This window comes from Melanaphis sacchari, unplaced genomic scaffold (genome assembly GCF_002803265.2).
Source record: "Melanaphis sacchari strain LSU unplaced genomic scaffold, SCAv2.0 Contig11_pilon_pilon, whole genome shotgun sequence".
NCBI classification, from domain to species: domain Eukaryota; kingdom Metazoa; phylum Arthropoda; class Insecta; order Hemiptera; family Aphididae; genus Melanaphis; species Melanaphis sacchari.
Window position 1 is genome coordinate 24,423 of NW_020270469.1, and position 14,936 is coordinate 39,358.

General features: G+C 23.8%; 3 protein-coding genes across 9 annotated transcripts; 1 reads left to right on the forward strand and 2 right to left on the reverse strand.

Moving 5' to 3' along the window:
* Positions 1 to 3,401: 3,401 nt before the first annotated feature.
* On the reverse strand, positions 3,402 to 7,776 carry LOC112604417 (lysosomal acid phosphatase-like). 7 transcript variants are annotated; one of them, XM_025353451.1, is made up of 8 exons: positions 7,571 to 7,666; positions 7,263 to 7,369; positions 6,812 to 7,060; positions 6,642 to 6,752; positions 5,141 to 5,380; positions 4,180 to 4,362; positions 3,724 to 4,059; positions 3,402 to 3,632 (listed from the first exon to the last, which is right to left on the reverse strand). In XM_025353451.1, the coding sequence occupies exons 3-8, from the start codon at positions 6,995 to 6,997 to the stop codon at positions 3,483 to 3,485; spliced, it is 1,206 nt and encodes a 401-aa protein (XP_025209236.1). In that variant the 5' UTR covers positions 6,998 to 7,060; positions 7,263 to 7,369; positions 7,571 to 7,666; the 3' UTR covers positions 3,402 to 3,482. The 7 variants fall into 7 exon arrangements, with proteins under 7 accessions (XP_025209236.1, XP_025209237.1, XP_025209238.1 ...); XM_025353452.1 differs by having other exon boundaries at positions 6,812 to 7,065; XM_025353453.1 differs by having other exon boundaries at positions 7,349 to 7,369; positions 7,571 to 7,652.
* Positions 7,777 to 10,891: 3,115 nt separating this feature from the next.
* Positions 10,892 to 12,404, forward strand: LOC112604420 (FAD-linked sulfhydryl oxidase ALR-like). The gene is made up of 4 exons (XM_025353460.1): positions 10,892 to 11,182; positions 11,619 to 11,715; positions 11,783 to 11,930; positions 12,174 to 12,404. Exons 1-4 carry the CDS (start codon positions 10,979 to 10,981, stop codon positions 12,334 to 12,336), a joined length of 612 nt encoding a protein of 203 aa, XP_025209245.1. The 5' UTR covers positions 10,892 to 10,978; the 3' UTR covers positions 12,337 to 12,404.
* Positions 12,405 to 14,057: 1,653 nt separating this feature from the next.
* Positions 14,058 to 14,915, reverse strand: LOC112604327 (baculoviral IAP repeat-containing protein 5-like). The gene is made up of 2 exons (XM_025353303.1): positions 14,669 to 14,915; positions 14,058 to 14,569 (listed from the first exon to the last, which is right to left on the reverse strand). Exon 2 carries the CDS (start codon positions 14,554 to 14,556, stop codon positions 14,077 to 14,079), a length of 480 nt encoding a protein of 159 aa, XP_025209088.1. The 5' UTR covers positions 14,557 to 14,569; positions 14,669 to 14,915; the 3' UTR covers positions 14,058 to 14,076.
* Positions 14,916 to 14,936: the final 21 nt, after the last annotated feature.

Consider the following 14,936-nt stretch of genomic DNA (forward strand, 5'->3'; position numbering starts at 1 on the left):
GTGTAATCTGTTTATTTAAACTCGAAATGTTTATTACAAGGAAGCAACTATTGATTTAATGCTTATTCAATATTTATACAACAATGCAATACAAATAAAATATTCTATTTTGATCTTTAAGTATAAATAATAATTATAAATTAACCACATGGATCACAAAAAAGAAAAGAAAAAAATACCTTATAACTTAAAATACGACGGAAAATAATAAAAAATAAATTTTAAATACACCTAAAATATTTAAGATTACAAAAGCAAATGTTTTTATGAATACTGAAGTACACAAAAAATTATTAGGAAATTTAGTGTACCTAAATGAATAAATTGAATCCCGGAAGAAGTAATAAAACCATATTAAAATATCTTTAAACATGTTCTATTATTAAAGAAAAATCAATTTTCAAAATAATTGCAGTTCTAATATAATCTAACCTATTTGTAAATTGAGGGGGAGGGGCGTAGAACTTAAAGGTGATTAATATGTTTATAATTTATGTCATTTGTGGTCTAATAAAAAAAAATATGGGGTCTCAGATCTCAGCACACCCAGTTGTAGCATTATTCCTTTATAGACTTAAAGTAGGTATTCCAGAACAATGACATGCCGTACTTTTCGTGGTATTACTAATTGAAATAATTTTTACTTTTTTGCAATATAAGTTCTTCAATACCTATTTTTTCAAGGCCTTTATTCGATTTAAAAATGTATATTTCTATAAATTAACAATAAGCTAAAAATAATAATTTGTAAAACAGATTAATGACTGACAACATGCAGTTAACAGACAAAAATTTTATTCACTCGAATAATAACAATAAAATTAAAATTACAGAATAAAAGAAAATATGAAAAGTTCTTCATAGAGAACTTTTAGCAGCTACTAATTACTAAAATAACTTACTCTTTATTATACCTACTACATGTTATAGCTTATTAAAACTAAACTAAAACATAACAAACATTGAAAATAAATAAATAAATATAATTGCATGTTTTAATATTTTTATCAGTGATTTTTTTTTAAAAATATTTTTTTATTCTTGTTATTATATTTTTGGTTTTATTTTTTGTTATTTATTCATTTATTATTTTTTCTGTAGTATTTTTTACCAACTTCTATTTATGTTGTGTTAAATGAATCACTCAATATAGGTACATAGATATGAATATATAACACGCAATTTATAGGTACTTTAAAACCTATTAAAGTGAGACTTCTTTAGATAACAGCGATAGCTCAACAAAGTAGTTTTGTAAGAACTGCAAATTTTTTTAAAGTAAAATAATTAGGTTTATATTTATTGAAAAAAGTGTAAATAACATTACGATTTATATAGTTATATAGTAACACCAAAGAATTTTGCAGTAACATGCTTGCACATTTTCTATATTTTGTACCTTCAAAATGATAACATTAACATATTAACATTTATTAGATTGACTAAATTATAAGTTCTATAGGTGGGCTTATATTTTACGACAGGGGTCACCAATTAATATTTTTGAATGGTCATATTAGGAATTTGAAATTTTTCGCGGGCCGTACAAATAATTTTAAGAATGTATTTTTAACATATAAGTAAGACTAACGATATAGGCGTAAGCACTAAATAAATAAATATTAAAAATTGATGATGCGCATTTCCCACTATAAACATTAGACTCTAGTGTTAACTATAATGACTACTTAATAAAAAAAACTACGAATTTAATTTTTCTTGCAGTAGATATAATGATATGAATAAATATTTATGTTCCGTTGACTGGCGTTTTGCTTTTTATGGAAATTTAATATTTCATTTGTAATTGATAAATTTTATGATATTGTCTATAACTCATTAGAAATATTTATTCCTAAATTCATAAGTAATAACACTTTCCCTAAATGGTATAGTAAAAAATTGAAACATGATTTTTGAAAAGAAGTGTCTTCATAAACTATTTGAATATACAAATAATTACAACTTACAAGTATTATCTGGGTTTTTTTAAACTACGAACATTATGCAAAATTTAATCTAAATTAAGTTATAATTCTTTTATAAATAATATTCAAGCTCATCTATCACATTATTCAAAGACTTTCTGGAGTTATATTAAACATTTAAAGAACAATAATAATTTTATATCTATTATGGAAGTGGATAGTGGATAATATAAGTAAATGACTCCAAAATATCTGAATTATTTAAAAAGTACTTACTACTTAAGCTCAGTATTCTCAGATGATATTTATTATTCAAATCAATATTCCGCCCACAGTTACCTGATATGATATAAGTTATTTATCCGATATATAGTTCTACCTTTTAGAAATTTTTTTTTAGGATTGAGTGGTTTAAACTTTAGTTGTAACTCCGGTCCAGAAAAATGACTTGAAATTAATCTTAAGTCATGTAAATATGCCATGCCCATACCAATTCACATCCTTTTTAACTGGCCTCTTCTAGAATTATTCTGGAAGCTATATTACGTTATATTAACGTTATTGAAATACAAATCTATTGTATGGTGTCCATTCGCATTTGGTCATTGGTCACATTGAAAAAATAAATAGAAAGGGTGCAAAAAGATAATTGCGTTTCATTGATTTAAAAAAAAAAAAATCTAATAATGAAAACTACTTAAATATAAATGATATTCAAAGTATCTTAAATCTTAATCTATTATCTACTTGTAAAAATGCACATATTCTTCCCCTCTGTTAGAAAATATTTCATTCAATATTTTTGAATACTACTCACGAACATTTCATAGTTTTTATATCAAAACCGACAAAATCTACCGTACTTATAATGAACATAATAATCCCCTCGATAGGATTTTGAGGCTGGGGAAATAGTCTGTCCTTAACCTTTAATTTATAAAAATTCAACTATATTATAATTTAGGTAATCACTTAATAAATCTACTACAGTTTTTAATTGTATTTTGCTAATGTTCTGATTATTTAAAAGTAATCTTGTTATTATTTGTATATTGTTATAGACGACTTACAGTTAATATTATTCTGTTAAATTTTTATGTACGATTTTTGTACGTAAGTTAACTTTGGTGTTTATTTCAATAAATCAAATAAAATAAAATCAATACTATGATTAATTTAATTATCAATAAAAATATAATATTATTTTTTCATGAGTAACTTTTTATGAAACATTCATAAGTTAATGCTCTAATTGAATATAAAATATATTCTTAAAATGTTCAGATTTTCAAGCATCATATTTGTTAATTGATAATTTGAGAACCATTCTATTGTGGTTTATAAATTAATTCTGTAATCCATTTAATATTTAAGTAATAAATAAAAAGATAATATTGTAAAAATACCACTAATACCAACAATTCCAATAAATAAAGATTGTACGATTATTTTTAATTATTCTTATATACAGAAATACTATTAAAATATAATTAAAAGTAGGGTTTAAAAATGATTAATATATACATATACATTTAAATTGTTATTAGTCAAATGTTATTTAAGCTGGCATTCTTTTTCCCAGTTTTTTGGTACATAATTTTCTGTTGATATTATAAAATCTTCTAATGTCGGTAAAAAAATTCTTTGGTTTTCCATTTCTAGAGATAGAATATCTGGAGTGTCATAGGTTTTAGTGTACATTATCTATAAAAAAATAATATATTATTGTTATTTATTAGATACTTAACTTTTTATTTGCAAGTTCATATCTAAAAATAAATACTTATATAATTACTTTTACGTAGAATTCTTCTTTGATTTTGTGTAATTCAATAAAAGCTGAAGCTCCATAACTAGGTTTAAAAAGATTTTTCATTCCCAATGTATGTAAAAAATCAATTAACGTTTGCTCATGACTAAAGTAAGCAAATACTTTTCTATCGGGATTTAATCTTCCATCCATTTTATCTCTCATTACTCTAACTATTTCACCGATAAGTTTTCCGGACCTTAATTTTTTCATGGAATCCGTTTTCGAATAAGTAATTAACCATTCTAAGACAATGTTTTCCATAAGACCCATGTAATTTTTTACCTTTACCCATGATGGCAAAGTTAGATGATTTCTTTGCTATAAATAAATCACAATAAATTGTTATATAATGTAAAGAGATATCATATTGGCGGTAACACAAAATATATGTAATATTGTTATAAGTAATTAAAATTATTATAAAAGTAAATTAAGTACCTGAATAGTTAATGAATTAAATATATTTTCAATGTCTGATAGATGTTTTATTTCCAAACCTGTGTGATTAGATACATAGTTGAAAAAAGTTTCATATTTAATTAACATTTGTTTTTCAGTTTCATTTTTTGCTTTTTCAAATTCTGCATCATAAGCAGGGCAAGGTTTTGTTACTCTTAGTATCTATATATCATAAAAATATAAAGTCGTTATTTATCTTTGTCTACTATACTATTTTAAAATTTGGATTGGCTATGTTATACGGATAGGTAATTGGTTTTGTTTTAATTTCAATATAATACAAATTTTAATCTATACCTAGTAAGTACAATACAAATAATTGTATCATTTTTACAATTAATATTCATAAATAATTATTAAAGACGATGTCATAATTAAATTTAAAATATATTATTAGTTATTAATCATATATGCATATTCAATATGCTATAATGCTATATTTTGTTTAAAACAGTTTAAGTTACATTGTTTATTGCATTAAAATTATCAAGTTTAAGCTTAAAAAATTACAATTTTTTTAAAATTTTTAAAATGTTTAATAAAATTGTCAAATGATTACTATAGTTCTAATTTTTAAAATATTTAAAAAAAATCTAAAATACTAGTTAATTACTTCATGAATATTTTACTTAAAAAAATATCTTTATTAAGCAAAATCTTTTATACGAAAAATATATCGATAAATTATCTACATAAGTAACTACTATATTGTCGGTAAATGCCTTTTGATAATTAAAAAATTGTTTTAAAAGACAAAGTACTGTTATTATAAAAAATATATTTTTATAAAATATAATAGTATAATACATAAAAGTATTATTTTTCAACTAATTGGTGTGTTATTTGAACTTTTAAATTATAATAGATTTCACTGTTATTTTACCGTAAGACCAATAACTTTCAAGGTCTATGCTTCTTATGATATGAAATATATATTTACGTTGTCTTGATTTGGAGGTATCGAATAAATTGGTATAGGTATCCATTGTAAATCGTTGTTCCAAATTTGTCTGCCATTGGGTGGAAATGCTCCTGCTAAAAATGCTGATGCTGTCATTTGTGTACGATCAAATTCTGTACTCTGTACTGAAACTAAACTACTGTTGTAGGTGACTGGGAGAAATTTCGTATATCGCTTTCGAAATCGTCTTCCAAATTCATATGACTTTAATTTTCCTGCCTTTTGGAATTAAAATTAAGTAAATATTATTTATATATATATTCAACTTCACAATGTATCACTTTCTCTACCTCTATAAATATGTGCGAATTTCCAATTTTTTTTTGGTAGGATTAAAAATCTAAAATATATACCATAATTTGACAAAAAAAAAAAACAACTTAGTATCTATTATACTACAATTATCATCCTTTACTTTTTTTAATGGTTCTATAATCTATTCTTAGTTTATGAATTTGAATAATAGTTATACTTAATGATAGGTACTATATGTTATTTTTTCTCAGTATGACATTGAATTTTAAAAAATATTGTGCTAAAAATTTTTTTTATTTTATATATATATATAGGTATGTATTATAATATAAGCAAAAAATATTTTATTTTTGTATTATTCTGACACCAAAATCAATTCAGACGAATTTTAATTTAATTTTTCATTTAAACTTGTGTGTTTGTATTATGTAATTATTGAAGTTAAATATGGAAATGTTAACAGTTTTTGTTTGTTGGTTTGTGAACTCTAACTCTTAAAACTGATATGCAGACTTACAAATAATGTCAAAATACATTATAACAACCATTGAATCTAATGCCATATCATTAAAGTCCAAGATAAATGGTTAAGAAAAAATAATAGGTTCAATATTATGATTTATTTTGTCGGCCAAGAGAAAAGAAAGTTTTGAATTTATAGAAATGTTAATATTTATTTTAATGTTTCTCAACATTTGTATTAAGGCGACACACTATTAAAATATTTCATACTTTGCGACACACAATAAAAAGTTAGAATAATGGGTAAATGAGTAATATTTAATTTTAATTGATAATTTAAAGTATGTTAAATATATTGATATCTGCAGACAGATAACTTATTTTTAATCATCATAGAAATGATATCAAATACCTATTAGTTTTTGTATACCTAGTCAAAAATATTGGTACATTTTGTATTATTTAGTACAGTTAGTGACACATTTAGACTTATTTAATGACACAATGGTTGACAAACACTGATAGTATACGATTAAGAAAATATATACTAACAATATATATATTTGTAAGCAAATTGCTAAAACTTTAGTTTATAGTAGTTCGACAATTATTAATTAATAATTATAGTATTTCGACAATTACTAATTTTGATTTTGACCGTATACGATAACTTTTCATGTCTTTCCTCGGTTTTTACCTATCTACATAATAGATTAGGTACCTAATACCTATACAATATTATACTAAAATATATTTTTCTTACATTGGTCAACTGTCCTAAGCCATCTGGCCATGTCCCTTCGCTCATAGGCGGATAAAGGTCATTAGGATAAGTTTCCCATTTCAATGGACTTCGGTCACCTTGTCTAAAAATCTAGAAGAACATTTTGGTTGTGTAAAAAATTATTTATTTCAATCATAGGTGTTACTTACGGCTATGATGAGTTGTAATGAATTTTTTTTCCGTGACTCCTCGCCTAATATTAAATAATACACCACGAATACGGTGATTATTACTCCGGACAATAATATAGCTGCAAATGCTCCTCTTTTTTCATTTTTCAAAATTGATACTTTTTTTGGGGAAACGCTATTTTTATTAATCTCATTTTGAGACATAATGACTAATAACGGTACCGAAACTATATTAGCTGGTTTAACGCGTGGATGTATATTGCATACCTATACTGAATAAAAATAAACTTATTGAAATATTCAAATTATTTAATAATAACTAGGCCACGAATGTTGTAGTACTAAAAAACTGATAAAATTGATTGCAGTATTGCACTAAAATATATCAAAAATTATGCTTAAAATATTAAAAATTGCACTAAAAAATTGAATCGTATGTAATTTTTTTTAATTTTCAAAATCCAATAACCTTATTCGTTTTGGAGACTGTGAGTTTTTATACCTTGAAAAACTTGGTTTTTTAGGAGCGTACTTAAAATAAACTAAATCTCTTACCGCCTAATCTTCAGGTAAACCCTAAAACAATATTTAAAAACCGTTTAAAAAGTATTAAAAAAGTAAAATTATGTAAAAAAAACTTTAAAAAAATATGTTAAAATTGTTTTATAAATGAGTAAATTTAATAAAATTGCTATAAAAATCCAAAAATTCTAAAAACTGGAGAAAAGTGCACTTAAAACTTTTAGATTTTAGTTCGTACACGCATTTTAAACTTACTTAGCAATTAAAAGTAGAAAAAAGTTACAGGTGCAACAACATCCGTGCCTCAATAATAACTAACAAGAACTACGAGTGCCTGTAGTATAATAGTAAATATATTGATAAACCGTACACAGTAAAACCTAATTGTGATCACACAGCAACATATTGTACTGTTTTTTAATATTAATCAGGTACGTGAAAACACTAATGGTATTAAAAATACATAGGTAAATAAATTAAATAATAGTAATCAGTACAATATATAATATATAATTTATATCAAATAGTAATCCTTAGACTTGCCCAAACAATAGAAGTATAGCTTTATTCAGCGCTGCAACCGGTAAGAGGTAAGACCATAGTACAAAACATAAACGTACATATATTATGCGGCTATTTCCTAATCCAAAAGTATACACAGATTAGATAAGGTAAGTCGTTATAGTACTTGTCTTCATTTCATTGGCACTCCGAATATGCGAGGAAAATAAAAACAATCTATGTAATAATAGGTATATAGTGTATACCCATAATACATATTATATTGTATATTGTATGCAATTTATATGGATACACCTATGTATACCTACTGATGAACGGTTATTATTTATTATAGTTACTATTGTTATTCATTAAAATCATTGTACAAGTATAAAGTTATATTAAATTATATTATAAACTAACGATAAACATACATTCAAATGAATTTACAATAAATTATTATAAGTTGATAGAAATATACTATATTATTATTTATTTAGATTCTGAGTAGAGCAATAAATGCATTGGTTTTATATAACGATGCGTATTTTTTTTATTTTTTTTTATTCACGATTTATTATATTGTATAACAGAGAAAAAGGCTCAGTCTTTAAATTTGAACATAGTTCCTGATAGAAAAGTTCAAAGTGATGAAGTTAGTATTTTTGAGAAGTTAAAATTGAAAATTCTCATTGTTTTTCAAAATAATTGGGGAAAATTAAGGAAAAACAGGATTTTTAATGCTAAACCAGTTAAATTATTTTCAACAAATGGTATGATTTTCAAAATATTTGGCTTTTTTTTTTTAAATTAAGTAAACATTTGATTTTCTAATTGTTTTTAAAATAAATTGTCGATATTAAATTTTTCGCTCAGTCAAGAACTTTGAAAATTTTATTTACTAAAATTGCTATAATAGCTATTTAAGAACATAAAAAATACATATGCCCGTTTTTATATTTTAATAAACATTGTAAGTCCAAATTTGCATGAAATTTGATGATCAAAAAAAAAAAAAAAAAAATGATTTTAGTTAGATTTTTTTTTTAAATTTAAAATACGAACATTTATAATCTGTGTAAAATAATTACAATACGTACAAAAAGTAAGCGTAATATTTTCAGTAAAAAGTTTTAGTGGCGTGAGTAAGGAAGTTGCAAACTGACAGCACCCTAGTTTGTTGTACTTAATTTAACGCATCCATTATAGTGACTAACTCAATGACATGGTTGGGAGGTACAATCGACTCCCGGGAGTCCATAGTGTATAGAAAAGCAACTATCTATTTCATTCCCCCTTTTTTAATTACTATGACAATATTCAATTTACTTTTTTGACTGACCCATTTATACAAAAACTATAATACTAATTATATTAATTACTAACAATATTTTATGAGTTAATATAATTTTTTGTTTTATAAGATAATGAATAATAATAAACAGTATAAATGATGTTTCATAACGGAGGAAATCTTATGATGTTATTATTAGCATATCAACATATTCAACGAACAAAAATGTACTAATTTGGAATAAATTAAAAATTGACACTATCAGTTATTTGATTTCGTAACACTATAATACTTGTATTGAGACGAGTAGATCCGATAATTCGATGTAGAATTTGAGATAAAATATAGATTTTGTTATAAAAAGTGGTAGATAGACTTAAAGGGAAATTAGGATTTTTGGTAGGTCCTCATCCTAACCGACACCGACCTCAGCAATAACATAATATTATTTATTTAGAAACCCTAGAAACTAATAACTCCTATGAATATATCGATATCTACCATTGATTATAAGGGGTTATTTTAATAATAGTCAATAATAATAATATTTACTAATAGATTTAATATTATAAAATACTATTATAGTTATAAATACTAATATTATTTATAATCGATGATACCCATATTGAACGGGACGTGTTTTGTCCCGTTTTTTGTAGATAGTTGTTACGTTTTAATCCTGTTATCTTTCCGTATGACCAATGATATTTAATTATTATACTTTTAATTTTAGATATTATATTTTGTGTGCGTAAAAAAAGAATTAGTTGACAAAATAAAACAATATTTTTATTGCTTTGTATTGATTTGTACGGTTTTAGTTTCAAATAATCATGAATTTTATTGAATTTTCAGATCTTAGCTATAAAAATTAAAGAATTTATAATTTTTCTACAGCAAAATATTTGTATACTTCAACCTACTAGAGAATGCACACAGTAGCAACCGATATTAACTTACCTACGCCAACGTTATAATATTTTTTAATATATGTAAAATTAGTGGTGAATGCCCGAATTTGGACAGATTTTGATTACCATCCAGAAGCGTTCTCATGAAACGGAGTCTATTTTGTAAATTTTCTATTTTTTAACTTAAATTGCAAACAAAATAATTCTTGATTTTTGTTTGTATTTTATAATTATTTTGAAAAATACTGTGAAATTTTAATTTTGACATCTCCAAAGTGTAAACTATATCCTCCAATTTCTATCAAAAACTATCCACAAAATTTAAAATCTAATCCTTTTTTCTACCACATATGTTGTATGTATGTATACACATCATTATTAAAATCAATACCTTCATTCATTGCTTTTGCTCAAAATTTAAAAAAAAATAAATTCCTTTATATTCCATAATATAAGAAAGAATATTAATAATCACTTATTAGTTATATTATAGGAAATGTTAAAGTTTAATTTTTATACAACGCAATACTGAATAATGAATTCATAATTCAGTTGAATTATTTGTAAGTTTAAAAACATTTTTATTTTACTCTATTTGTGTTATTATAGTTTCTCTCTGCGTCTTAGTTTAATCATTAATGTATAGTAATTCAAAATTTTCTTTATGGTTTAATATAAAAGTGATAATAAATTATCACGTGGGCTTATCAGTCATGTAATTGTAGAATATATTTTTCTTATTATCAGCATTAATGATGATAAAATTGCGCTGTACAATGTATGGTATTTTATGATAAGAAGATTACTTCGTTACATATTATATTAGTCCGTTTTATTCATTTGTATTTTGTTGAACAATTACATGTTCTACGTAATTTTTGAACTACTAATAGGTAGTTGAAATTTGATATGTTGATACGTCAATAAGTAAAAAAATAAATATAATAATATTTAATAATGTCAATTTTTTATAATATTTATAACTCATACTTAGTTTTTATTAATTCGCATCAAAACAGCCTTTTTAATTTAAATAATGTAAAAGAAAAATCCGTTGACAATATTTATACACAGCATTCTCAAGGAGGTGAACCTTGTCGTTCATGTACTGATTTTCGGACGTTTAGTCGTATGCGACGTCAAGAATTTAGTCAAAATCAGGTAATACTTGTTATATTATAAAAACAATCGATTACTACTCTTGAAAAAATTTAGATTTCAAACTCAAGTATTTTATTGAAAAAACTGTTTCTCAACTGATCAAAAATTTGAAAACAGAACATAGTCTTTATTGACTTAACAATTATGAAATCTTTTAAAAAAACTTACTTTGAAATACATTATGTACACTGAACATTAGTCAACAAATCAAATTATTTGTAAATCACTTAGTTGAATTGGAATTCAATTTTAAACTATACAATTATATGATGTGGTATTTATTTATTTTAATATGTAATTTTTATTATTGGTGTGTTATTAAGAAAAATAATGACATTATTTATATAATTCCATAATAGTTTACCTGCTTAGTGTTAATTATATTATATTTTTTATGTTGTCTTTTACAAGTTATATTTTATGACTTTTAAAATAGGTCCAATCTGTGAATAACCTATCTAAAAATAATGAAGATGAAACAAAAATACTAGAACACCAGAGAGAAGATTGTCCTCTAGACAAAGATGAATTAGGTTTGTTATTAAATTTACCCTGTATTGTTATATTTTTCTTAATATTATTTCAAACTGTATTTCTCAGGTCGTTGTACATGGAAATTACTTCATACCATAGCTGCCACATATTCAGATAAACCGTCTCAAGAAGATCAGTCTAATATGGAACAATTTATTAGATTAATACCAAAAGTCTATCCTTGCGAAATTTGTGCTAATGACTTTGCTGAAATGTTAGTATTTGATTTAATTATTTTGTGATGTTCATTGTTTTTATTTCACTTAAATTTGTAGATTTGTCATTAAAAGTATTATATTTGTTTAACACATTTCTAGCATTTTTTATTTTATGGTACGATGATGACATTTACATTTTTTACTCATCATAAATTCATAATATGTAGTTTTTCAAAATACATTTTTAAGATTTTACTTATTTTAATATATTTATTTTTGAATAATTAATCTTTTTTCAGATTAACATATCATCCACCAAATATTAGCTCTCAAAATTCATTTGCAAAATGGTTGTGTGAAGCACACAATATGGTTAATCGAAAATTAGATAAGCCACTATTTGATTGTTCCAAAGTAAATGAAAGATGGCGTGATGGTTGGGATGATGGACATTGTGATTAATATTTTAGTATACCAGATTAGATTAATAATACAGAATTATAATTTCATGTATATTAAAACCAATATTTTGGATCTTTAGAGTTTTATTATTGAAGTAATGGACATAACCTAATCTATATAATATTAATAAAAATGTGAAGTTTGTGATTGTTACCAATTGATCAAATACTTCTAAAAACATACAATTTGTCATAGAGATAGCATATACATTATACACCACCACTGCAAGAATATATTTTTATATTTTAGTTGTATTTTGAATTCTAGTTCTAAATAATTGAATATTTGAGTATTGAGGTCAAATAGAATTATACTGAAGGATTTGGCTATTTATTGTTTTTCTGTATCATACAAAGTAAAATAACTGAAACTAATATTTTAATATTATAAATAAATAATTAAAGTGTTAAAAAATGTATTTGTTGTAATAGAAAACATGATAAAGAAAAGTATGAAAATAAAGATGTGTAGTTAATAATATTATATTACATTATTCCTATTTTCTATATAATACAAAACATTCTTTAAAACCTGTCCAAGAATTTAGCTCATTAATAACTAATAATTACTATTTATAATTTTTAAGAAGTACTTTTACGGGGTGACATATTTTGTCTATTGTGTTATGGTCGCCTGTCATAATTGATTGCTCATACATTTGTTGTAAAAATGAATGGTACTTGTTTATAACTATTGTCTCACCAAGCCTTATAAGATTTACCATCTTACCAGGTAATTGAACATCAGTAGTCATTAATCTAAATGTCGATATTTCTTTATATTTAAATATTTTATGTTAGTCTAGTATATAATATATTTATTGAAAAATGGCAAGTACTAAATTGTATTAGGTACTATTATTTTATAAAAAGTACATAATAATATACTTTATATACAAATAATCATAACATTCTAATAATTCATATACATAAATAATACATTATTATTGTGATTTTATAGTTATGTAATAAAACATAATAATTTATCTAGTCTTGAATTATAAAATTTAATAAAGAAATATACACTTACAAGAATGATAACTTATATACAATTTATTTTATCTTTAATAAATTATACTTATTATATTGGTTATTAAGTAAATAACCATTTGTAAAAGAATTTTTTAAATTTAGAGCAAAGCTTTTCTAACATAAATCAAATTAAAAAAACATTAAACTTAAGTATCCACTTATAAGAAAAACTAAATATTTAATATTAAAATAATACAATACAATATGCATACACGCTTAAAATATTTTAATCATTATTACTATAAATAATTAAAATTTTTAAATTAATTATTCATTAAAATATGATCCCATTATAAGTAGGTACTGTTAACTTAAACAATTAATAATGCAAATATAATTTCAATGAAATAAACAAAATAGACAAAGGCATAAAATCAATCTTAACAAGACTTATAATTGTATAAAAAGCGTTAAAATGTCACCATTCCTAAAGAGCTTATTAATTTAAAATACTAATAAATAAATCACAATTAAAATATTTCATGTCTAATTTACAGGTGTTAATTTGGAAAAATTATTGATAATAATATTTTATTTAAATTTGATCAAATCAAATTAAAAGCATACATTGTAATATATAAAATACTATAATAATTAGACAAGTCAGTACTTGTTTAAAATATGTAATAACTAATTTACAATAAATTTAACTATACGTAGCATAGTAAATTTTATGTCAAACATACTTATTATAAATATTACTTTTTTTTCATGACATTCCCTTTTTTTGTAGGTCTTTTTTAAGTGCTGTTTTTTTCTTTTTGTGAAGAGATAAAGATGTTTTTATGAGCTTTTCACATTTTTCATTGAAAATGCGTAAAATTACACTCTTTTGAATTTCTAAGAAATCATCTACGATAAAATCTGATTCCTTCTTACCTATTTCAATAAATCTACACGGTGGGTTTAACGATAAGGCCCGCTTCTTGTGTTCTTCCCAAGGTTTGTCAGTCGGCTCCCAACCATCCAATTCGATGAAACACGAAAAACATCTTACTGTATCAGGTATATCCGGGTTTGGGCAATAGAAACCTGCTTCAGCCATTTCCTTAGCACTAGGTTTAGCCATGGTCCAATTTTGTAGTGATTTCAATCTTTTCATCTGCCAGATATAGCAAAATGGTTCTGCTTCCAAAGATCCAAATTTATAATCGATTTGTTTCATTAATATGTTGTCTATATTCTCCATAATGAGATAAAATCTAAAAAAAAAATATTGAAGTAATCTATATGAATATATACAAATTAAAAATAATAATGTTCATAGACAACAATACAAGTAAAGTACACAGTTCAAATACCTATAAGCAATAGCCAGTGAAATGGAAGACAAGATTAAAAATTTAATGTTGAATGGTCAATAATTATTGTTCAAATTTCAAGTCTACTACTCATTAGTCAGACATTTTCTCAGCCTGGGCCTTGGAATCTGAATTTTGGATTAAATAATAACCGACTTCCAACATCAAACATTAGTTCGTTTTAAACAGTGTAGCCATTTTTAAAACTAAAAATATGTTTTTCTAAAGTTTGATACTTAATTTCTAGATGTATTGAGAACATTAATAA

Coding starts and splice junctions, on each gene's coding strand:
- LOC112604417 (XM_025353456.1), bottom strand. CDS start 6,997: ATGTCTCAAAATGAGATTAATAAAAATAGCGTTTCCCCAAAAAAAGTA. Junction 6,753..6,811: donor CATTACAACTCATCATAGCC/GTAAGTAACACC, acceptor ATGTTCTTCTAG/ATTTTTAGACAAGGTGACCG. Junction 3,633..3,723: donor AAGAAGAATTCTACGTAAAA/GTAATTATATAA, acceptor ATTTTTTTATAG/ATAATGTACACTAAAACCTA.
- LOC112604420 (XM_025353460.1), top strand. CDS start 10,979: ATGTCAATTTTTTATAATATTTATAACTCATACTTAGTTTTTATTAAT. Junction 11,716..11,782: donor TCTAGACAAAGATGAATTAG/GTTTGTTATTAA, acceptor TGTATTTCTCAG/GTCGTTGTACATGGAAATTA. Junction 11,931..12,173: donor GCTAATGACTTTGCTGAAAT/GTTAGTATTTGA, acceptor ATCTTTTTTCAG/ATTAACATATCATCCACCAA.
- LOC112604327 (XM_025353303.1), bottom strand. CDS start 14,556: ATGGAGAATATAGACAACATATTAATGAAACAAATCGATTATAAATTT.